General features: G+C 39.9%; 1 protein-coding gene across 2 annotated transcripts in view; it reads right to left on the reverse strand.

Annotated features, from left to right (window-relative positions):
- Positions 1 to 538: 538 nt before the first annotated feature.
- The window catches only part of il1rapl2 (interleukin 1 receptor accessory protein-like 2), a 372,021-nt gene continuing 353,171 nt past the window's right edge, over positions 539 to 19,388 (reverse strand). The window contains exons 10-19 of one of the 2 annotated variants that reach the window (XM_079353061.1): positions 13,889 to 14,029; positions 12,255 to 12,315; positions 11,296 to 11,405; positions 3,840 to 3,985; positions 3,670 to 3,747; positions 3,451 to 3,567; positions 2,794 to 2,916; positions 2,044 to 2,274; positions 1,847 to 1,877; positions 539 to 1,575 (exon numbers count right to left, since the gene is read on the reverse strand). In XM_079353061.1, coding sequence (XP_079209187.1) covers positions 1,487 to 1,575; positions 1,847 to 1,877; positions 2,044 to 2,274; positions 2,794 to 2,916; positions 3,451 to 3,567; positions 3,670 to 3,747; positions 3,840 to 3,985; positions 11,296 to 11,405; positions 12,255 to 12,315; positions 13,889 to 14,029 — 1,127 coding nt within the window. In that variant the 3' untranslated portion in view covers positions 539 to 1,486. The remainder of the gene's footprint in view (positions 1,576 to 1,846; positions 1,878 to 2,043; positions 2,275 to 2,793; positions 2,917 to 3,450; positions 3,568 to 3,669; positions 3,748 to 3,839; positions 3,986 to 11,295; positions 11,406 to 12,254; positions 12,316 to 13,888; positions 14,030 to 19,388) is intronic. The other variant, XM_079353062.1, reaches the window with a different exon arrangement.

A 19,388-nucleotide genomic window follows, 5' to 3' on the forward strand; every position in this document is an offset into this window, starting at 1 on the left:
GCTCTGGGTCCAACACACATAATAACGGTGTTAACAGAAACTGTAGGTAACAAATCACTGTTATGTATATGTCTATGCAGAAGTTATGGAAGCTGTACAGAGATTATTGTAACAGACAAACATTAAAAACAAAGCCTGGCAATAATGCTTACCAACCATCAAGAAGGCTGAAACAAATATAATAAATATCTTAAAAGTATTTGGAGGGTCACCTCCTTTTCACTTTTTCAGCTTTATTCATTACTTTATGGCCGGACAGAAGAAAAAAAAATACAGTATCAACATAACACATTTATTCTCCTCCATACTAAAAGAGGTTGCGAGAAATGTTGTGTCATTAACTTTTTTATCTATATTTATTTAATATTCTTTTTAATCTAAATGGGTGATCATGCAAATAGAAATAGTCAAGTCCTTTATGCTTTTAGCTTGATGCTAAAAATTAGCAGGTCACCTCTTGGCCAGTTGACCCGATGATGAATTAACTACTCACTAGATTTCAAAGTCATGAGTACTCTGGTTGGTGGTCACATGGAGCTTTTTGGCATCCCTCCACTTCAAGAAACAAGTTGCCTTATAGTCGACTCGTATGAACAACGAGACATGTTTCCATTACACCAGCTTTTTTTGCATTCCCAATAGTTCAGCTAAGCAATTGCTGCCTTGATAAGTTATTTTCTTTTTGTCAATCATTTAAGATCTAAGGACCACACCAAGTAGCCAAAAGTTGTAATTAAAGAGGTTGACAAGTTGATTTAAGGTGGACTGGTATTCCAAAATCATTGCTTGAAGTCGACTGACAATTCACCGAGTCAACACCTAGATTGATTTCTTCATAACTTAGCAAGTATGAAGATATACTGCCTTCCCTTTAATACCCTACTGTTTTTCAGTGGACTTACAGATCCTAATAGCTAAACAGCTAAAAAATCTTCTGGTTCTTGTCAGATGCTGTTGTGCGTGCTCCAGTTTCAACCTTGATGCTTTGTCGACAAGTCTGTGAACCCCTGTCTGTGGACATGTACTCATCACAGAGGTATTGAGGACCTTTATTGACTATCAAGTTCAAAACATCCACAGGTCCATACCTGTTTACAGGCTTTCTTCAGTAGTCCATTGCTTTTGACCTCTGATGTTGTAAAGTAGCGCTCCTCTTCAAGGGTGCTGGCTACACATCTTACACATCATGCGTTCCTAGCCATTTGGCAGGTCCTATACTAGCAGTCGGCCTTCAGCTAGTATAATCAACCACTGTGAATCCAGGTTGTTTGAAGTCTTTCAGAGCAGTCCTTTGTTCACAACTTAGGATGGGACTCAAAAACTATTGTGCGGGCAGTCTGCTAATAGTCTCTCAACCAAGGCTGTACACTGTCCAAAAATCCAATGAAAACCTGTCGGTAAGCCACTCTACCACATGTCCAAAGCCAGTTTAATAGGAGCCTGTAAACCAGTCTGATCATCCAGGGAACTTTTCTTCTACCAGATGTCAGAGCTTAGTTCTCTGCTGGTGAGAGGTCCGAAGGTGCTGTTCAGATGGATTTCTGGCTTCTTCCCAAGTGTACTGCTCTGAGGTCCCTAGTAGAAGATAGAAGGAAAAACAGTGATTGGCAGGAATCTCCTTTACACCACAACTCCTTGCAAAAAACTACAATTTACGGGAGAAGTCAGGGGTTGCATTCTTAAGTTTATACAATACTATTTCATGCATCAAATGAACCATGCCTACAAAATGTATTCTACATGTGTCGACTATTTCCTAGTCTGTTAAAATCAATAAATACAAATTTTAGATTTGATAAGATGAAGATACTATTCCTTTTTTAAATTTTCTTTTATCCAAACAGACCTCTTGTTCCCCAGTGAACTGCTCTGAACTCCTGGGGAGAAAAGAGGGGGTTCATTTTTAAAGTGTATAAACTCCAAATACATGCACATTAACAGCAAAAGAAAATTCAAGGAAAGGATACACTGTGTAGATGCTGGATGCTAGAAACTAACTAACAACTGAACAATACAAAGAAATTGTCCTGTCTTTTCCCCAACCTGTCCATTCAGTAGTGTCATTGGGATGTTGCAATAGACGTGACGACCACCGGGGCCCAAAGTTGAAAACTGTACGGCCGAAGGAAGTGGGAGAGGAGGCGACATGGAGGGAGGCTGCGTGGGAAGCTGGAACTCGTAGCTCCGGCAGAAATGCCGCATTTGGGCTGTGTGACCGCCCCCTAGTGGCAATGTCATTTGGTTGTAGTCAGGAATCTCTGTCGCCAAGGCAACCTATGATAAGAAAAAAAATAACCATATTTTTTGTTAACTATTATTTCACGAAAAGAATGTTTTTAATCAGTCAATTTTTGACAGATGTGAAATTTCTGAGGTCAAATTAAATACTTTTTTAATTGATCTTAATAATCAGCTTAAAAGAAAAGTATTAAATATTTATACACTTATTATACTTCCTTTCTACCACAAAGCATAAGAACCGTTCTAAAATAGTTAAGAATTAAGAAAACCGCAACACTGAGAGAGAAAATGATCAAAAAAGGTTATTTTTCAATAACTTAGTTCCTTTTTAAGTTGACCAAATCACATGACCTTTGTCGCCCGACCTATGAATGTATAAATGTTATTGTTATTGTTAAACATGTTTCTGCATGTGTTTGCACGACAAGGCCCACACTACGCTCTTTAAGAAATCCAGCAGGAGGGGATGTGCTTACACCATTGGTTTCATGAACAATAAATTCAGGGAGCAACATCTGTGTGTAGTAATGTGCAGCACATGCAATAGCTGACCTGATGATGTCCATGCCGACTGTCATTTTGAGGCGCCAATGATGCAGAGGTGGTTGTCATTGCAATGGTGGACACGGTAGTCTGCAGGTCACCAAAGAGGCCCTGTTCACCAGAGTCCATCACCTGTTATCATGAAATAACAAATAAGCTTTTCCTGTGCACATGTTCAAATGCTTGAGTACAAAAAATTGGCCAGAGTCATATAAATAGATTAGAATAAATTTGAAACAAGCACAATTTATTCTGTCTTAGATTAATTGGTTTCTTCAAACTAATGAGCCCTCACTGTTCCTTTTAAGTGATTTTATATATGTTTTGTTATTTTACAGTTGAAATTGTCAAAACTCCATTTACTCTTCCATCCATCCATTATCTATGCCGCTCTTCCCGTTCAGGGTCATGGGGGGAGGAGCCTATCCCATCTATCATTGGGCAAGAGGTGGGGTACAGCCTGGACTCGTCACCAGCCAATCACAGGGCTGACATGTAGAGACAGACAACCAGTCACACTCACACACTTAATAGATAATGTTTTGGACTGTGGATGGAAGCCCGAGTATCTGGGGAGAAGCCTGTCCTATGGACATTTGAACCAGGAACGTCTTTGATGTGAGGCAACAGCGCTAACCATTTGGACTACTCTTCTTGGCGATTTACCTGACGTCTGGACAACGTCTCTCTGCGTTTGGCAGGCATCTCGTAGACGACATGTTTCCAGAAGTTTGATGACAACTCATTGCTCTTAGCCCCCCTCCACTTGATGATGGATAAAACCTGACGAAGGACAATCACATTAATATTCAATTCTTGTAATGTTTCTCCATTACTGTCCAATGACACCTTCAGATCACACTCTTTGCTCCTCTCACTGCATACCTTGATTGTATGTTTAAGTGCTTCCACTTCTTGATAGTTCATGACATTCTTTAAGTCTGCACACTCGATCATGATCACCTGGACACACACAGACAAAAAGAGAGAGATGTTTCAAGAGAATATTTCAGAGTAGTTGATGCCACGTTGCACAAATCTCTCCCCAATCTTACTTTGATCTCCCCAGTGACGAGCATAGAGTGGAGGCGTGTCTCTATCTGGAAGATGCTCCACCCTCTTTTGGCAACAAACTCTGGCGTCAAAACGATGATCAATCGTCTGCTCTGTTCCACACTGCGAGCCAAGTCCTCGATGTAGGCTGGGAGGGACAGACATAAAGACAAGGTCAGATCAATAAGGAAAAGCTCAAAAGACGCTGGGAAGCTAATTCTGGAAATGATTCATGCAAAGGCTGAAGCTGAAGCCTGGCTCACACTGCAGGACTTTTTTAATAAGCATCACACACTTTATGAGAAACAGATATTCTCCTCCATAATCTCAAGCATGCTCACACTTCAAGATGTGAAAATCTTGGTACATCACACACGATTTCTTTAAGGGTTAGGGTTAGAGGCGGCTGTGGATCAGTGGTTGAGTCGTTGGAAGATTGGATGTTCGATCTCCGGACAGCAGCAACATGTCCCATGAGTCCTTGGGTAAGACAAATAATCCCAAATTGCTCCGGCTCCATCGGTTAGCAGGAGGACTTGCTAAATTTGCAATTATCATGCTTTATGCAGTGAGGAAAAAAAACAATAAACAAGATTTGGGTAAAGACATGTGGAAAGCGGACATATGTTGTGTATCTTTAGTAAAGGCCAGTGGTCAGATTGTAACTGTCATATGCCTATGCTCAATTTACTATCCTTTCTGGTCTGTCTGTGATTGTAGTCACACACGACCCTTTCATTTTAATTTTTAAATTCTAAATATTAAACATGTTTGAAGTAATCCAGACATCCCCGACAATCGCCGAGCAGATAGGGGACTTAAATATTTGATCTTTATACGACTCACATTACAAATAATAATCGGTTCAGAGGAGCCTTGATTGGGAGCGACCCCGTGATCATCTGGAAGTAAGAACTGGACCTCATATTTGCCCCTCTTATTCTGCAGTGTGAGCCAGGCTGAAGAGACAGAAAAGGTGACGCACGAAGCTAAAACATAAACTCTTATAAAATGTTTAATGAACAATGAAGGGAGCACAGCGTCCCTGATTGCTTTGCTAATTACATTCTCTCAATACGAACTCTATCCCTCTACAACAACCAATCAATCTTAATCTTAGTTTGTTGCCATTTCATAACAAAAGAGATCTAAAACCACAAGGTCTGGACAGTACTCTGTGTTATGCCATCATGATCCACATTAAGCACCTGCCTGAAGGAGACAAAAGGTGCGGATGAATCACAACGTCCTGCAAATAAACAGCTCTAAAACTGAAGCTATTTCGTTGGCATTACCCACAGGCCAAATCATCCCGCATAACCCCAATATCCTTTTTTAACCAGGTCATCCTACTTTCATCCTTTGTCACTAACCCCAGGGGAATAATTGACCTTCACTTAACCTTTGAAGCTCCTCATTAAACATCTGTGTAAAAAGTCCCTCTACAATGTACAACTATGCTCGTGTTTATTTTTATTTTGAGTATCAGGGCCACATTAAAGGGACTTTTTTTTTCATTTTGTGATCAGAGAATACACACATACATTTATGAGAACAAAGTCATAAACACACAAGACTAAATGAAAACGAAGTCATACAGTTTAGTCTACAGTTATATCAAAAGAGCAGCTGCCGCCTGAAGATGAGGAACCTGGAGTGAAACTTTCGTAAGGGATTTCACAAACAAGTAAATACTTCCATGTGGAGTCCCTTAACACAGATTGACTGAGGCCTTGTCCACACATAGCCGGGTTTTTGTAAAAACGAATATCCTGCCCCCTCCGTCTAGAAAAAAAATCTCTTCAACTCTCTGTGGAGTGAGCTGCTTGAAACAATTGTGTTTACTGTCAAAATATCCGATTAGTCGTGTTGTGGCAGATATGAAAGTACACATTCTTCTGGAACACCAGCGTCACATTGTCATGAGCATGAGGTCCCTGAAAGGATACTGAAACAAAGTGGGGCTTTTCCCGAGAACAGAACCACGGCCTGCTTTTTCACATGGCTCTAATGCTAGTTTCAAAAGTAAGGTTTTTTTAAATTCAGAATGTATTATTATAATAATCCATCCAGTCATCCTTTATCTATATTCCTGTTCCGGATGCATGGAGCCAATCCCAGCAGTCATTGGGCGGGTGGCGGGGTACACCCTGGACTGTTCACCTGTCAATCACAGGGCTGACATGTAGAGACAAACAAGGAGCCACACTCACGTTCACACTTGTAGGCAATTAAGAGTCACCAATTAACCCAAGGAGCATGTGTTTGGACTGTGGGAGGAAGCCGGAGTACTCGGAGAGAACCCACGCAGGGACAGGGAGAACATGCAAACTCCACACAGAGCGGCTCCAGTCAGACAGGGATTCGAACCGGAACCGTCTCACTGTGATGCAACAGTGCTAATCACTGCACTACTGTGCAGCCCTATTATAATAATAATAATTATGCAAATAAGATAGAAATATGAGATTTGAACATGCTGATGACAGGAGGATTAGCTACAAAGGGACATTCTTATGTGTTTAGACGCCTCCCTCTGTAGTATCTGTTTTTCTATTTCCTGTCAGCATCCATCACCACGCTTTGTTCATAAATGACTCCTTTGATTGACAGGTGTGTAAAGCAGAGTGGCAGAAATGCTTGTGCAGGAGTTTTCTTAGTGGGACACACACTTACTTTGGCCTCAATCAGCAGCTTTTCCCTCGAACTTCAAGAGGAAAACCGTGTGCTTCACGGGGTTAAAAGTGCAGCTGATGTATGAAAAAGGATCAAATGTATGAAGGAGCCACTGCATGTCAAGAAAATATAATAAAGAGCCAAATATGTGTTTGAAATGCTTTTTGTTGTGGTATGGAACCGTATAAAAGATTCACAAATGAGGCGATGCATAGAAGCTCGTTCAGGCAGTCAACTTGAGCTGCACTGATTTCACACTTAACACACTTCATTCTTAACAGTCACCTGACGTTCCCCGCCTCATAATTAGCCGTCTATTTAAGCTGTAAGATAGCCGCTCACTCTCTGCCCCATCATCACCAGCACCACGCTAAACACAAACCGTGTTCAGCTGCAATAAATGTTTTAAAGATACAAAGGTGATTTTCCTGTATAAATGCTTAAATAGATCCACAGATGTGTACACAGATTCACAAATATGAACACAGAGCAGTGCACTGAACAAAATGAGTACATGAATGAAAGCTTTGCTTGCATTTGTGCATTGTATTCCCTAAGTGTGGATTCTTTGACTGTAATTTATTTACATGTCACCCAAAGTGCCAACTGGTGATAAGAAACCAGAAATACAGTCGCAAAGGTTCAACAATTGACAACATTACAAAGCTGCTCATTCTACAGCTGAGTCTTCAATAAAGATATTCTGTTTAGTCTTCCCCCCAGGCTTTGTCGATAAAATCTGCTACATAAAAGGCTCCTCTTCTAAAGCACAGCTTAAGTTTTTCATCACCATCAAACCAGAAAGAAAGAAACATTAATGGAAGACATTTTTCTAAAAAGTAAATCCCTGATGTCATCATAGATGGGACAGTAAAACAGGAAATGAAGCTCATTATCAATGAACAGACAGGCTCTCATGGAGTTGTGTCATGCGGCCATTCACTCTGGATCTGTTTCTGGAACGTCAGCGAAGCACACCCATGATCAGCTGTACACACATCACAGGAGAACTCCAAGATCACGCGGGATTAAAGAGAACAAATACAAACATGTCTCTTTGTCTTTCTGATGATGGTTTGGTGCCTGTCTTGACGTTACGTTGATAAACTGAGGAGCATACGATCGTGAGTCCATATGCAGTGTTTTATATCAAAATTGACCGGGTGCTCTGTGTGTTTCCATGTCTGACTTCCTATCAGCGTTGTGGATATCCCATCCCATGTCTCCATTCACAGCCAGGACTGATGTAAAAGTACGGACTCCCAGGAATTACCTAATAGCTCTATCATGTACAGAATTTCCCCCGGGCACACACATTAATGATTACCTCAGTGTTTAACTTTGTTCAGTACAGATTAGAAAAGTGACTGAGTCAAAACACTGAGAGCTTCTTTAAACGCCGCATGTTCCTCTAATGTCAAGCCCAACTATTACAGATATGTGTTCGGATTTATACGTCTATTTATGCATTTGTGGGACAGTCCACATTGGATCAGTGCATGTACGTGTTTGTAAGAATAAGAAAAACACCATAAGACTCACAAGCATGACAGTACACCCAGCCTAAAGGTTAAGAAAAAGTAACTTGCAAAAAGTAGACCAGCAAGATCAGCAGACAAAATCAGAAGGCATCAGGAAGAATCAAAATCCCCAAAACAGCGAAGATAAAAAAAAGAAAAAAAAAAGGAACAGGACGGAGGGATACAGACTTAATGTTAAAGGTGATGGGAGATATTGAGATGCAGATATAGACAATCAGGGAAGGGTGACACAGACTGTCAAACACATGAGGACAGGAAGTGAAGGATCTGACGTGGCAGAAATGAAAACAGGAAATATTAGAAGGAAAAAATGAACAACTTCAGATGTGGATCTTGACATGTGAGTGACGCACATGCTCAGAGTAAACATCAACAACAGCGGCGTTTTGTTCCTTTCATTTTAAAGCTCACTGTGAACCTTATTTCCCAAACTTATCCATTTCTACATTTTAGTGGGATTCATGTTCTTTTTGGAGCAAGCATCACTCATACTGCTCATTATTTTTCAAGTTTGAAGTTAACGAAAATGTCTGTGTTCTGGAAATACTCTCTTTCTCTACCCCCCCCCCCCCCCCCCAACACACACACACACACACATCATTTCTTCACTTGCAGACTTAATAAATGACAGACTCTCCAGCAACACATTGCAATTTCATGCTCAATTTGAGGGGAGCAAAAAGTACAGAACATCCCGAATGTCGCTTCCTCCCCATTCTCCAGGTTTTCTTTCTCATTTTTTTCACCCTTTCTTTGTTCTACTTACACTTCTCTCTTGCCCTTCACCTCCTCTTCCCATCATACATTTTTTTGAAGATTATGCAAATAAATGAATGATATGATAATGAAATTACACAAACCAATGACCCAGTCTGCACGTCTTTCTCTCCCCATTGTTTATTTGTCTCTGTCTGGATAATGTCGGAGGGCTAATGGAGTGGATAATTGTATGGTGTATTTTGGGTCACATCACCGTGGTTCTCCGGTGAGCATTAAAAAGTCATCACAGCGTCTCTGTGATTCTCTTGTTCACAAGATGTAACCTTTAGTTTATATGCAGATTTGACAGAGTATGTCTGAAGTTATGCACATTTGTTCTTTGGATGTTTTTAGGGCATGCAGTCTCTTGTCATCTGCTTCAGGATGCACATTGCACTGTGTGTGTTGGAAAGAGGCATATATTTGGCTAAGGGCAGACTATGTAGGGCAACAATCCATATTTAACCTTATTTAAATATATTTAATAATGTGGGTTTTTTTAAGAAAATGTTAACTGATTCACTGAGACGATATTTCTGCAGCGACATTCTTGAACAGGATGTTTCTCAAATGTGAAAGGAGTTAGGTAATAAAAGGCTAAAGTACCGAAGTAGCTCATTGTTTTATACTGTGCATTATTAAGAGGGTTGAATCTACCAGGGGACTTAGAAAGAACTGAATATGTTATAAAGTCACCTGCGACACTTCACCTTATCAATTGTACCACAGACAATTATCTTCCATTTTAAATGGGTTTAGATATTTCCACATCAAAAGTCCACAAATGGTAAAATGTTTCAGAGACAAAAATCTCCACACATCAAACAAGGATAGCGGCTCATATCACTTCTGGATTATTTTCCTCTCCCCATTATCAATATTGGTATCATGCCAGACAAATCCCACATTGGTCGGGACCTTCTTCTTCTTCACTTGTTTTCTAAAATGTTAATTTGCTTTGTTCTCTGTGAAACTGTTGTGCTTTTGTAATTCACCTAAATGTAAAAATGTTTTAAAATGTTTTAGTTTGTCTCCAGCTTTGTAAAATTGTGTCACACGTTGTCATTTAGTTTTTCACTCCCCAGACACGGTACTGTGACAAGCTTTGTCAGCATGCTGTTATTACGTAAGGTCTGTCCCTCTTACTGCAGTTGGCAGTCGCAAAAGATAATGCCACGGGCAGCAGACGGCTGGAGGCCCAAGACAAGGTTACAATCCCTGGATTGTGTTTGATGAGAGATTGTTTCTGCTTTATCAGACTGTCTACAATAAAAACATTCAAACCCTCTATTTACAAATCCTGATTTGATCAGTTTATTGGTTTGTATATGCTTACACATTATGCACTCATAATGCATGTGTAAGAATGTGTCACTGTGTTTGTGATCGATAACTACTTGTAAACTGTTTTATGAAACACATGACCTTCATCCTATACCGATCTGAGTCAAGCTTTTCCAGAGGTGGGCCTACACACCTAAATTAGACCCTAGCGCAGTGTTGTGAAGTGAAAATGACGATGAATTAAAAATGCTAATAAATGTAGGAAAACAATAGTGACATAGCAGGATGTGTATTTAAAGGTCCCATATTCTGGTTCTTCTGGTTTTATACTGTGTTTTTCAGGTGTCTTGTGGACATTTAGGCTTCTCCTACGTCCTCCTGTTAGCAGTAGCCACGTGAAACGCTCGGGCCCTAGCCCCCCCTCGTTGAAAATGTGTATTGTGACATCACAAGACAAGGATGTCACTGATCCAAGCCCATTGGCTCGTTGTAGCAAGCACAAGCTCCCCTCGGACTGACTGTAGCATTCCCAATACGGTAAAAGGGGCGGGACATATCTTAGAGCAAAGCTGAATGACTGACTAATTATGAGAGAGCAGATTGGCCGACCAATCAGATCAGACCGGGCATACGTGGGTAACCTTTTTTTCTTTTGTTTTTCTCTTCATTGGGGAGTCTGAGCTTTACAAATACAGGCAGATGAGAGAGCCCGCATGGTGCGGCAGTACATTAACAAACAGACACTTTTCAAACATTAGTGATTGTAAACACATTTTAGTATGCACAAAAATTTGAAAAATGAACCCCAAAAAGGGCCTCATAGGGCCCCATTAATTCTTCTCTTGGTGAACCAGGCAAGAGCAGCACATGTACTCCTCTACCTGGTTGAGAGAATGACATGTGGGCCCAGAAATGATGACGAATGCTGTGTGTTTGTGTCAGTGTGTGTTTACAGTTTGATGTATGTCTATTGAAATCCAGACATGAGCTCAGGTGGAAAAGACATCAACCAAATATGTTTCGAAATCCATTGACAAAAATAGCATGAGATAAAGTGTTGTTATTGTCTATCTTAGTATGTCGTAGTTTTTGCATACATGGGATGTACACCTGAAATCACACACACACACACACACACACACACTCTTCCATTCTTATGGACAGAGTGATGAAGTGTGTGTCAGCCATGTATACTTACTACTGCTGGGTATAAGATCTCTGTCTGGGAGAAACAGCTTGTATCCGTAATGCTTTTCCAAAACGTCTGGCAGAATCTCCAAAGCAAATGTTTCCTCGTCGCTGCTCGTCCTGCCAGGAAAGGAAAGACAATCACGCTTCCAAATTTGTAATCAATTTCGATAAAGAAGGAAGAGTAAACACTGGTTACACCTGTGAAAGATAAAAGTTGCTTCATGTTTACATGTTTACCGCCTGTTTATTTATTTACATGTTGACAGAAAAAGATGAGGCTAAAACTAGGTTTTTATCATCCAAACACATGTTTTTTTCTTTAATGTTTACGTTAGAAAAGTCAGAACATATTTAACTTTTTTCACAAATAGCACTGTGCTCTTTTCCAACTTGAGGTGGGGAGAAACAATAACAATACGCAACTAAAATACAAATTTATGCATGCTCTAAAATAAAGAAACCACAGAAAAGACAGGTTTGTGTTTGATTAAAAAGTACAATTTTGTCTAAGTATATACACCATTTCTCCAAATCCTTATATATATTCTCATACATATATACATATATATATATATATATATATATATACACAGATGTATATATGTATGTGTGTATAAATGATTATGATACAGTAGCAACCTCTGCCAGCAGCATGTGAACGTGTAGGTGTGATCTGGCGCAGAGATGCTGACTGAAGGAACACTTGGAAAAGGACTTTACATTTTTCCAGAGCTAGATGTTTAGGCTGAGGTCAAATTTCTTATATCACTATCAGAAATGTATATTAAGTGTTTTCCCAAACTGTTTTTTGTTTTGTTATATCAAATTTTGTATTTCTTCTCTCATGTCTTGGACCGAGGTTAGGCCCTTTTCATGGTGCTCAAAGTCATGATGGAGCGTCTGAGAATCTCGATTGTTACCTGAAACAATGTTTAATACAACTAGATGTGTTTATGAGAAACTCACCTGCCCAAAGAGTCCAGGTCCACTTTAGTGTAGGACAGATAGGCATCATACTCCTTATTATCTGTGAATAAAGACACAATGCACCATGTGGAGTGAGTAGGGTCAATAATGCACAGGCAAGGAGTCAAATTTAACAAACATTGTGTAGCCACAAAACAGGTCCTGAAACTGGTGCATGTGACCTCCTACGCAAAGTTTGTGACTGATAACAACTTAACGGCAAAAAGGGCATATTTTAGAGAATTTGGCAGCACAGACACAGATACTAAAAGGTATTGAATTAAAGCTAGGTTGTATATTGATGTCTACAACATAATTCATTTGACAAAAAAAAGAAAAACTTTCCATGTTTCATCATGAATAGAATAGTGAATATATGTTTTAATTAATGTTATGTTGTTAGTGCTTGATACTTGTGAAATTAGGTCAAGTCACTGGTGGAATGTTTCATTTAAGAGCACAACTGTACAAGAAGAAAATCGTCAGACCTAATTTGACTGAGCTGCTGACAGAATATTCCCAGAAGAAACTTATTTAAACATTATCTTGGATGAAAGAGCTTAGTAAACTTTAATGGTGTGGTTCAATGTCCATGATGCTGAAATTTGTAAAACACAGTAATATACTACAACATTTAAGCAGTTTAATTTGTTATAATTAAGAAAATAATATGACTAGACATTAAAAGTGTGTATAAGCACTATTACTCAACAACTGGTTTTTTTTTAAATTTTTTTTATTACAAAGCAATTAAAGGTCACATCTTCTCCTCCTCTACAACCAGTTTCAATAAGTGTCAGAGCTCCCCAAAACATGTGTGAAGTGTCTTTTTGTAAATCCACTCTGATCCTGTATTTGATCATGTCTATAAACCCCTCTATTTCAGCCCTGCTCAGAACAGGCTGTTTCTGTGTCTGTAGCTTTAAATGTAAATGAGCTGTGTCTGAACACGCCCCCTCTCTGGAAGGGCTCGGGTGGCTTGCTCTTTCACGCTCCATGTCCTATTGTTTACGGTGAGAAGGCAGAACAAACACCTAGCTGTGAGAGTGTCACCCACCTAGGGGAGGGGTTACTGCCCTTTGTGATGTCATGAAAGGGAACATTTCCAAACGGTCTGTTTGAGCACACATTTTCTGAAAAGTGGAGCATGCAAGAGATGTAGAGGATGGACTTTTCTCATCACTGGGGGTTTTATAAACAGACCAGTGGCACGTACATTTTTTTTGTAAAACATGGTGAAGTGTATTTTGCATCACATGTGAACTTTAATGAATATGAAGAAGTGCCCTGAGAGTCTGGATTAGCACTTTACATAGAGCGGTGTTCTGATCCAAAATGTGCTTGGGTACTAAAAAACAAGAGAGAGCCTGTAGGGAACTCGTTTGAAGCCACACACCATCAGTCTGAGTGATATAACCTGAAATAAACCATGAAAAGGTTTGATGACATTTCCTATTTAACTCCTGAAACCCAATAAAGATCAAATCCTTTCACCATTTAAGTGTCACTTTGTTGTCCTTCCCTCTGTAACTTGGTGGGTGCATGTAGTAGTCTGATAGATAGGTGCTGATAAAAGCTCTTTTTCTACAGACACATCTGAAGTGTTATTTGATGACCTGAGCAAACTGACTTACCGTCTTCAGTTTCATCACTTCCAAAGTGCCTCCTGTAGCAGAGCATGATCTCCATGTTGTAACACTTGTACAGTGCAGTCAGGACTCCCAGAAGCAGCAATATGACCCCCAGACCACCGGCCAGCTCGAGACGATACATGTCTAGATAAATAAAGGATTAGATCCATACAGTTAAAGATTAAAAAGTCACTAATGGCTGAAAAAGAAAAAAAGTTACAACGTACATTCAACAGTGTTTCAGACTTTGGTCACTGTATGACAGACTGTGTATTTTAGGGTTTTAATCTGGAATACACAACCCTGAATATATAGGACCTTCATTTGTGGGCAGCAGTTGTTCAGTCTGTACGGACTTGGGTTGGGAACTGGACGGTCCAGGTTCAAAAGTTGGTCTGGTAGCTCAAGAGCAGCCAGAGCACCTCTCGATTACTGCCAAGATGCCCTTGAGCAATGCACAAACCCCACTCTGGAGTGCTCCCTGAGTAGCAGCACTGACTCATGTCCGCAGGTCCTGTTTGTGTTTGAGTGTAATTTGCATCTATGTGTGAGAGAAGCTCGTCTCTCAATAAGCAGAACGTCCCTCAGGGATTCATAAAGTATGTAACATTCAAACAAGTTCAGACTCAAGGGAGAGCAAACGTGTATCATGTTTGATTAGTTTTCAGCGTTAAAGCACATAAACAATAAGCCCAGTCCAAAACAGGCGTTCATCATCATTGATACAAAGAGAGCAAAGGCCAAAAGTCCACACTTAATAACATGAACGAAACAAAGCCTCCTGACGTTACCTCCAGGCTTTAGAGACAAACATGGCCGACTTATAAATACTCAAATCAACAACCTATCCTGTCGTCATCAGAGCTCCAAAACATTTCATTTATCAGAGGTGTTCTTAACTCCTCATAAAAAGGACTATACAAAATAAAATGACATTAAAACATTAATTTTTGAGTTGATTTTAGTGAAATCGTGAAGTTCTTTGCATGGCTTGTTAAAATCCCACTCCATGGTTTTGACTTTTTGAGGTGTTTTATTTGTCTCACAGGGTAGAATTGTGGATGTGTCTCAGCCCCCTTACAGTAAACTGTGGTCAGACTGCATGTTTGCAGCAGATGGAAGGCTACAATGATCTGTCAGCCCCGAGCATTGATCGTTTCATCCTGTGCAGTGCGTCATCGTGACGGACAATCAAGGCCTCATTACATCCTGACAGAAAGACGAGCAGGTTTTATTTTTCTTTCTGCCTTCTTCGACATGTTAGAGACCAACGAGAGCAAAGAGCACTCTGCAGTATTAACGAGCGTAAACGGACAAAATGAAGTTGGTGGCCGGAGATTGAACTATAGGTCAGAGGAAAAGTTTGTCGAGCTCTGGAAGAAACCATTTTCTGGTCGTTGTTTAGAGTCTTCTTTTAAGGTGCCTTCTAGCCCCGCCCCCCTCGTTTCCAACGCCATCATGTCGGCCGTGGTGATTAGTCCGGGGACCACCGTGGAGTCTGTCATGTCCGTCGGTCAACTCACATTCACATTCAGGGCTGATCGTCTAATCTGACATCATAACCATGGTGACAGACAATATTGTGTTGTCTGCCCTCAGCATTAAGGAACCAGTAACAAGTTGTCATTCGGGGAAACATACACTCATACACTCATACATTATGGAGACTGTTTCCTGTTTTGGATGTGTTTTCAAAAAACGTTTTTAGCACAAAAAAGAAAAGTATAAATGCAAGAGGATCAAATGATTAGTTTGCCACATGAGGCTCATTTGTCTTATCAAAGACCACCTTACACTTATCAAAGACCACCTTACACTTATCAAAGACCACCTTACACTTATCAAAGACCACCTTACATCCATCAAAGACCACCTTACATCCATCAAAGACCACCTTACACTTATCAAAGACCACCTTACACTTATCAAAGACCACCTTACACTTATCAAAGACCACCTTACACTTATCAAAGACCACCTTACACTTATCAAAGACCACCTTACACTTATCAAAGACCACCTTACATCCATCAAAGACCACCTTACACTTATCAAAGACCACCTTACACTTATCAAAGACCACCTTACATCCATCAAAGACCACCTTACATCCATCAAAGACCACCTTACACTTATCAAAGACCACCTTACACTTATCAAAGACCACCTTACACTTATCAAAGACCACCTTACATCCATCAAAGACCACCTTACATCCATCAAAGACCACCTTACACTTATCAAAGACCACCTTACACTTATCAAAGACCACCTTACACTTATCAAAGACCCCCTTACACTTATCAAAGACCACCTTACACTTATCAAAGACCACCTTACATCCATCAAAGACCACCTTACACTTATCAAAGACCCCCTTACACTTATCAAAGACCACCTTACACTTATCAAAGACCACCTTACACTTATCAAAGACCACCTTACACTTATCAAAGACCACCTTACATCCATCAAAGACCACCTTACACTTATCAAAGACCACCTTACACTTATCAAAGACCACCTTACACTTATCAAAGACCCCCTTACACTTATCAAAGACCACCTTACACTTATCAAAGACCACCTTACACTTATCAAAGACCACCTTACACTTATCAAAGACCACCTTACACTTATCAAAGACCACCTTACACTTATCAAAGACCCCCTTACACTTATCAAAGACCACCTTACACTTATCAAAGACCACCTTACACCCATCCTGGAGAACTACAGAAACAAACCTGCAGATCACAAGTCAGAAGAAACACACAAAGTCAGCCGCGATACAAAGTGTGCTTTTCTGACTGAGAGAGACAGATGACCTCACGTCAGCATTTCAGATTTCAGACACACACACACACACACACACACACACACACACACACACACACACACACACACACACACACACACACACACACACACACACACACACACACACACACACACACACACACACACTGGACATGATGTCAGATGGTGTGTGTGTGGGTGTATGTGTGTATAAGAGAATGATAGTGCTATCATAGGCAATATGAGTGTTTGGGAGATTTATGGAACATGGCTGGTGAATGACACCATGGGAAATATAATCTATTACTATCTCTAACTCCCTTTTTCATTTTTCTCAAACAGACACACACACAAACACACAATTTTTTCCCCTTTTTTCCCCTATATGAAGTATAAATGTACTTTTTGTGATAATTGGTTGTAATTATGAGCACAGACATTCTGCCTGGTTACTAAGAGTTAAAGATCACATTACAAAGACTACAAAGATAGTCAGGGTTAATGAATTTTGCAGCATTCAGAGGTGGGAGGAAGAGCCCAAAGTAACGATGATGAAGGTTATTGATTTGATTCTGATTTATTTCCATCTTGGTTTAAGGCATTTAGAAACATTAGCACTTTGTCTTTGAGTACGATGATAGCTTGTCGCCTTTGTGCAGGCATCTAAAGTCTTTCTGGCATTTTCTGAAAATCACTGAAGTGTATCGTGCCTCCTCATCGCCAACCTGACGGCAGAGCGAGATCTGTTTCGTGATCTTTTCTCGTTATTACCAGATCTTTTTCTGGTTGTTACATGATCTTTTTTCCTTGTGAGATCTGTAACACAAAATAAAAAAAACAGGCAGAATCCCCCCCCCCCAAAAAAATGAGTTCAATACACTTCCATAGTTTTAAGAATTAGGCACACAATATATACATAAGCCTCTGAGCCTCTGCCATTGTTTGAATAATTGGAGCCCTGAAACTGTTTTATTGTTGAAATTCTGGTTCACTGAAGAAAAGCCCTATGTTACAGAAAATCCATGAATCACTTAATGATTCAATCATTTGACAGTTGCCTCTTTAGTCGCCTGGTTGAATTTATTCTCCAAAGTGTTTGTCAAGGACTCTTTTTTTCCCTGCCTTTGTTCAGTTGTTTCTGGGTAGAACCTGGCACTTGGGTAAAAACGGGGGCACAAAGGGCATGGTAGCGCCCATGAGACTGATCATTTTTCATAAACATTTGCCTCAGTCTAATATGTGTCGTGCTGGCGGCCTGAATGTGTGACGTAGCTGAGAGGTCAGAAAACCTGATTCATTTCTTCATGTTATTGGGTCTTTTTTTTCCGGCTGTATACTCCTTCTTTGTTATAATTAAAAATATATATCCAACAGGTTTTTATGTTATTTTTTCTTACAAATTATTCAGTTTTCCTCTTCTTAATCCTGAGTTTTAATATCGTGAGTATTCATTTTTTCCCCTCTTTCTTTGAGTTGGATTTTTACAAGTTTTTTACTCAGACCTTTTTTTTGTTTTTCTAAATCACATCGGCATCATTTTTTATTGAACCCCTTTGTTGGCTCTTTTAGTTGTTAAACATCCAAATGAAAATTACTGACGGCTAAGCAAACTGTGAGCCTAAATCCTCGGTAGGACGTTCTGGAGTCGATCTACAGAATCCGTTTGGATAAAGCAGAGCAGTATAGATAAGACTCTGTAGTCAGGGACTTCAGAGATAACGCGGTAAGGCACATCAAACAGATACTGTCATATAAATCAATCCAATCTGGGGCTATTTGAATCACTTGTCTGTTTAATGAGATATTTTTTGCTTAATGTCAGATTTCTTCGAATCTTTTTCTAGAATTTATTTAAATATCTTTCATATTGTTGTGTCTGATTCTTTCTCAAGGTCGCTCATTTGAATCTTCATCATCGTTTTAATATCTCAATCTTTAGCTCTGTAAAGCAAACTGAAGTGACATTTTTAGGAATGATGCTCTATAAATACACTTTTAAACTTAGAACAGCTTCAATATGAATTAGTCCCTCACCATGCAGTAAATAATGAGATCCATGTTTTTATTACTTAGCACTTTGGATGACTTATTTTGTCATATTTCCTATTAACCAAGCTGGAAACACAAAAAACACATGAGGTCCTCTTTTTTTCTGGTTGTACAGCAAAGTGAGGAAAAAAGGGGGGAGGGGGAGGGGGGTGAGATAAAAGCTCTGATTGAAGGTGGTGCGCTCTCTTCCAATGTATCTCTCTTTTCATGTCATTCAACCTCCTAACGTGTTTGATGTTTCTATGTTTCACCAGCAGATGTCTCTCCAGCTCCACTCTCGGCTTCGACACTAATGACTACACACACAGGCACTTTATAGTAGAGAGAGTTGGAACGGCAATGGAGGGAAGGAGCGGCGGTCCAAGTGGGGGAGAAAAACAATGAAATTTAACTAATTGCCAAATATTTGCTCTACAGTGAAATGAACTCAGATTGCTTCCATTCATAATGAGACCTATTATCTCCATCTCCTCCGGCCTTCATCCGTCCCTCTCTCTCTCCATACGTTCAACATCCTCCCTGCTCTCTTTTCCTCGACTCACTCTATATCATTCATTCTCAAACTGTGGTACTGCTGGTGCACAGGATCCCTCCCTGGGAGTCTCAAATCAAATGCTTGACAAAGTAAAGCTGTGATAGCCAGCAAAGGAAAAAG

This window comes from Symphodus melops, assembly GCF_947650265.1.
Source record: "Symphodus melops genome assembly, chromosome: 9".
Classification (NCBI taxonomy): Eukaryota; Metazoa; Chordata; class Actinopteri; order Labriformes; family Labridae; genus Symphodus; species Symphodus melops.